Source organism: Nannospalax galili, unplaced genomic scaffold (genome assembly GCF_000622305.1).
Source record: "Nannospalax galili isolate Female #2095 unplaced genomic scaffold, S.galili_v1.0 scaffold311, whole genome shotgun sequence".
NCBI classification, from domain to species: domain Eukaryota; kingdom Metazoa; phylum Chordata; class Mammalia; order Rodentia; family Spalacidae; genus Nannospalax; species Nannospalax galili.
The window spans coordinates 2758890-2765230 of NW_008330298.1; the positions used below are offsets into that span (position 1 = coordinate 2758890).

Here is a 6341-nt window from a genome sequence, read left to right on the forward strand (position 1 = left end):
TCAAAGGTCCTGCTCGACCATTGTTGGCTTCTCTTGGAAGCATGGAGGAAATGATTCCTCCGTGTTGACCCTCCTCTTTATAGACTGGACACCAGTGTCCAGCCTATTGTTGATTTTTTTTAAATCATGAACATTTTCTTTTAAAATTTTTGTTCATTTATTTTTTACTTTAAGTTTTTTTTCTTGAATTTTTGTGATTTTCATACAGTAGAGTTTGGTGATATTTAAATCCCTTCCTCTATCCACACTCTCCCCACCAAATACCCCCCTGCCCAATTTACTGTTCTTGGTCACTCTCTCGCTCTCTTTCTCTCTTTCTATCTCACACACACACACACACGTGTGCATGCGCGCGCACGCACACACACACACACACACACACACAGACATTATGGCCTATACAGTCTGATTTGTATCCTCAAATGTCCTTCAGTGTGCGTCCATCCACAAAAGTCAACTCCAAATAGATCAGAGATCTCAATGTGAAGACTGCAATGCTGAAGCTGCTAGAAGAATATATACCATACAAGATACAGATGCAGCAGGAAAGGACTTTCTAAATTGGATATCAGTCACTCAGGAATTAAGGTCAACAATTGACAAATGGGAACTCGCTACACTAAAAAGCTTCTGTACCTTGTGTTTTGAGACAGGGTCTCTCACTGATCTGGAACCTGTCCAGTAAGCTAGTCTAACTGGCTATGAGCCCCACGGATCTGCCTGTCTGTACCTCCCTAGTGCTGGGATTACAAGCATTGTTACACCAGGCCTGACTTTTTAAATGTAGATTCTGTGGATTGAATTCAGGTCTTCATGCTTGCATGGTAAAAACTTTACCAACTCAGCTATGTCTAAAGTCCTTTTTATACCTGTAGATTGAAATCTTTTAAAAACCTTGTTTCCTGTTGTATAATGAGAGTGGGCCTTGCATTTTATATGCCTTTTATTTTCGTTTCATTTTTCTAGTGATTGTTTCCTGTATTTCAGTAGTTCTCATTCAAGAAATACTGAAAATTAACACAAACTTTTCTTCAGTTTGAGAAGTACTGGTCTAGATTTTTTTTGGTCTTTTTGAGGCAGGGTCTCCCTATAGCCCCAACTGGCCTGGAACTCACTATGTAGACCAGGCTGGCCTTGAACTAACAGATCCACCTGCCTCTTCCTCCCAAGTACTGAGATTAAAGGTATGCACCACCATGCCTGGCTAGATGTTTTTTTAATGGGAATCTTTCTCATACAAGAATGCTCCTTTAAGTGCTTATCACTTTCTGAGCTCCTACCCTCAGCTGGAGGAGGAGCTGAAATCTGCTGTTCTAGTCTGCAAATAGAGACTTTCTCTTTCTTCTCCACCTGACCAAGATGTGTTCATCATTTCGTATATTTCTTAAGTCCCTGGACCTTCATAAAGCCTTCCTTGACAACAAAAGTGAATATTAACTTGTTTCACTAAATTACTCTTTCGGCTGTCTTATGGTCTTTTTTATAAACTTTCATTTTTATGTAGCTGTTACCTGTTTACATTCCTAGGTAGAAGACTAGGCAGTGCTCCATCTAAGGATTATAAACCTACCTATGTACAGAACTTGAGTGTGAATATAATTTCTGTGACTCTAAAGATCAGTGCTTAGTTTAAGAACTTACTTTCATAAGAATTAATTGAGCTGGGCATGGTGGTGCACGCCTTTAATCCCAGCACTTGAGAGGCTGAGGCAGTCAGATCTGGATCTCTAAGGTTGAGGCCAGCCTGATCTACATATCCAGTTCCAGGCCAACTGCCTCAAAAAGACCAAAAAAAATTGAATTAAAAATCTCTTGACGTGGTAGAATAAAATTTAATGTGTTTTTAGCACATTCACTTAAAGCAAGAACTGAATGAAGTCAAATGTTGTTTTCTTGAGATTTTTGTGTGGTTGGTTTTGGTGCTGAGGATGTAATCCAAGGCCTTATGCCTGCTAACATACACTCTGCCACTAAGACATACCCCCAGCCCAGTTCTGAATAAAGCCATTTTGAAGAGCATTAGGTCATAGGTTTAATGTTAAATTAATCAACAAAAAATTATCTTTCATACTTCATATGCTCTTTAAAGCTTTTTTGGAACTGGGTATCCTTAAAAGTGAAAATAATTATTAGATGTGTCCCAAAGACTATTATAGGTCTTCCAGATTTCTTTTTTTTTTCCTTTTTCCTCCTTTTATTTTCTAATGCCAAGTATCAGTCCTAGGGCCTAATAAGTGCTTTACAAACACTGAGCTGTAACACCCTAACTCTCCTTTTTTTTTCTTTTTTGAAACAGGATCTCACCCAGTAGCTTCAAACTCAGAATCTTCATGCCTTGGCATCCCCAAATGCTGAGATTATAGTTGTGAGCCACCACATCTGCCACTAAAATTCCATATTTAATTAATTTTTTATTTCTATTTTCTGTATATGAGTGTTTTGCCTGCATGTATGTAAGTGCACCCATCTGTGCAGTGCCCATGGAGGTAAGAAGAAGGCGAAAATCCCTTAGAAGTAGAGCTGCCATGTGGGTGATGGACAGTTGATAGTCACCATGTGGGTGCTGAGAACCAAACTCAGGTTCTCTGCAAGAGCAGCCAGTGCTCTTAACTACTGAGCCATGTCTCCAGCCCCAAAATTCTATATTTTAATCCTAGAGTACAATATTTATTTTAAAATAGGTGTGCTAATTAAAATGTATTTTTAAGAATAGCTCATTGCATTTTTACAGCCAAATCAATATTTGCACTTAGTCTTTTGTTTGTTTCTTGGAAGACAGAATCTCATGTAGTGCAGGCTGGCCTCAAACTTTGTATATAAGGATGACCTCCTGCCTCCACATTCCAAGTCCTGAGATTATATCTATGAGCTGCCACACTTGACTTGCAATTAGTTTTTTACAGATATAGATTAAAGATTCTTAATTACTTTAAGCAAATGGCAAAGAATCTTGGTGCTTTTCTTCACTTTGCAAAAATGGCTAGAGCCTAAACCTTTAGCCAGACCTGAGCTTGAACCCTGGCCTACCACTGAAGAGCTGTGTTTTCTTAGGCAAGTTATTTAATCTCTGTGTGCCTTGTTGTTATCATTTATCAATGAGGATAAATAATATACCTACCTTACAGAGTTGCTGAAAAGTGCTAGAACAAAGCTTAGCAAGTTGGATGTACTCAATAAATGTTATTATTATCTTGATTTGTCATCTTTAGGCACTTAAAAAGTACAAGGATCACCACTGAGTTTTTCCCTTCAGTATAATATATATATTTCTTCCTTATATATAGATTGTTTTTAGAAGTTACAAAGTTTCTGTCTGCTGGAAGCTTTTGATAGATAGACATTTGGTTCCAGGATAATTGGGCCAATACAGTACCTAAATAATTTATGCTACCTTTTAAGTTCTATGACGTATTCTATGATGTATTCTGACAATTTCTATTGTCTGATTTTCTTGCCTAGAGTATGATAGGAACATAACTTCTCATTTCAATATTTCATTACAGAATAATCTTTTTGAAGACACTAAGTAGCAATTTAGAGACCAGGTGTGGTGGTGCACGCCTTTAATCCCAGCACTCAGGAGGCAGAGGCAGGTGGATCTGTGTGAATTCAAGGCCAGCCTGGTCTACACTGCCAGTTCCAGGCCATCTGGGGCTACAGGGAGACCCTGTCTCAAAAAGACAAAAAAAAGTGACAATTTAGGATCCATGTAATTTAGAATTCACCACTGTTATTAGTGCAAAAATTAACTGGAATGACAATCAAATTAATAAATTGTGGGGGGGGGGGCTGGAGAGTTGGCTCAGCAACTAAGAGCATCAGCTTCTCTTGCAGAGGACTCAGATTTGGTTCCCAAAACCCACATGGGAGCTAACAACCATCCATAACTCCAGTTCTAGGGGATCAACACCCTCTTCTGACCTCTGTGGCATTGCACAACATGGGTGCACTTATATACGTTTAGGCAATACTCTCATACACATAAGACAAAAATAATAAATAAAGGGTCTGGAGAGATGGCTCTGCAATTAAGCGCACTGGCTGCTCTTACAGAATATTCAGGTTCAGTTCCCAGCACCCACATGGCATCTAACAACTGTAACTCCAGTTCCAGAGTATCTGATTCCTTCTTCTGACCTCCATGGGCATTGCATAACACAGGTGCACTTACATGCATGCAAGCAATATACTTATAAAATTAAATTAGAAAATATTTTTAAATAGATACCACATGCTCATATGTAAGTTTCAGTATGTGCAGGTTATAATACCTAAGGTAATTAATTCTCTGTTAGTGCCTGATATATTTCCTATCATACATAGTAAGATTCATACTAATTTATCAATAGGTGATGTGAAAAGGCCTTAGAGTCACTGCAATATACTAAATAGTAGTTTGAGGAAAAAATTAAATTTTTAAGTGAATTGGAATAATCTTTTATTCTTTCTGATGTTGCATATAACAATGATATAGTATATAAAACTGAAAACTAAACTACCCACTTTTTATACAGTACCTGAACATCTGGGAGTTTTGGTTTCAGTGGGGAGTCCTGAATCTGATTTCCTTTTTACTGTTTAAGTAGTATTTTATGTATACTGTAATGAAGTAACTGATACCCTTTTTTTCCATAGAACTACTTTCTGCTTTCTTCTTCTATGGATAAAACAGTCCGGTTATGGCACATTTCTAGAAGAGAATGCCTTTGCTGTTTTCAACATATTGATTTTGTCACTGCTATTGCTTTCCATCCAAGAGTAAGTAATCATTTATATACTTTTGTCATTCTAAAAGGAAGATGAGGGAAGTTGGTTTCTCTGGAGAGCAGTTAGAAGTATAAGAAAAAATAATAGCCACATACTTAAGAACAATTTAAATTAATGCTCCATTTTGCTTAAAAACAGGAAAGGGGACTGAGGCTGTAGCTCAGTTGGTTGAGTATTTGCCTAGCATGCAGGTGGTTCAGTCACTAGCGCTACAAAAACTGTGGTGAGGCATACCTGTATTCCCATGACTGGAAAGATGGAGAAAGAAGGATTACAAGTTCAAGGTCATTCTTTGTTACATATTGAGTTTGAGATCAACGTGGGATACATGAGACTCAGCCAGTATATACATATATACATACACACATACATACACACACACACACATATAGATAGATAGATAGATAGATAGATAGATAGATAGATAGATAGATAGATAGATAGTCAATTCGTACATACATAGTAGAAAAATATTCTGGTAATTTGCATTATAAATGGTGATGCTATATTCTAAATATAGTGGTAAAACATCATCCCAAATCCTTAGTAACACATGGAGTATAAATAAAGTATACTATTAAATAAAAGAAACAGCAGCTGGGCATGGCAGTACATGTCTGTAATCTCAGCACTCTTGAAGCTAAGGCCAGCTGAGCTACATTATTGTCTCAAAAATCAAAAAGGATAAACAGCAGGAGTGAAATGATAAAGGGAATATATAGTTGAGAATTGTGAAGGATTAAGGAAGGGAGACAGTAAAAAAGACTGAAATGGGCAATAATCAAGTTCCATTATATGATATCCTGAATTCATAATTAGTGTCTTGAAATATTGTTGATCTTATTCATTTTCATCCTCTCCCTTCCTCTGTCTTCCTCTCGCCCTCCTTTGCCCCCCATGTTTGTACACTTGCTCATGTGTCCACCTGTGGAGGCCAGAGGTCAACATTGGGTGTTTTCCTCTATTCGTTTCCACGTTATTTTTAAAGACAGAGTCTCTCACTAAACTTGGAACTCACTGTTTGGGCTAGACTGCCTCACCAACAAGCCTCCCAGAATCCACCTCACTCCCTCCACCCCAGCACTGGTGTTACAGACTTGTGCCACCATGCCCAACATTTATGTCAGTGCTGGGGATCTGACCTTAAGTCTTGATGCTTATGTGGCGAGCATTTTACCCAATGAGCCATCTCTCTAGGCCCTGTTAATATTTTTGTTACTTGTTTCTTGCTTATTGTTTTTGAGATAAGGTCCCCCTGTTTTACCCTAGGTTTCATCAAACATCAGAACTCAAGTGATCCTCCTGCCTCAGCCTCTTCTGTAGTTGGAGCAATATGTGTGTCACTGAGCCTGGATACATTCTTAATCTTCTGTACTCATATCCAATGAAAATTCCTTTATTTCTTATCCATAGAAACCAAGTATTTCACCAGGTGTGATGGTACATGCCCGTAATTCTGGCACTAAGGAGGCTCAAGCGGGATGATTCTGAATTTGAGGCCCACCTGGACTACATTATAAATTCCAGGGTAACCTGGGCAGTATTGTGAGACTTTGGCCATATATATATATATA

General features: G+C 38.1%; 1 protein-coding gene across 1 annotated transcript in view; it reads left to right on the top strand.

Annotated features, from left to right (window-relative positions):
• Positions 1-6341, top strand: part of Wdr44 (WD repeat domain 44) — a 101436-nt gene that overhangs the window by 82077 nt on the left and 13018 nt on the right. Inside the window, exon 14 of the mRNA XM_008843864.2 lies at positions 4636-4758. Within this exon, the coding sequence (XP_008842086.1) occupies positions 4636-4758 (123 nt within the window). The remainder of the gene's footprint in view (positions 1-4635; positions 4759-6341) is intronic.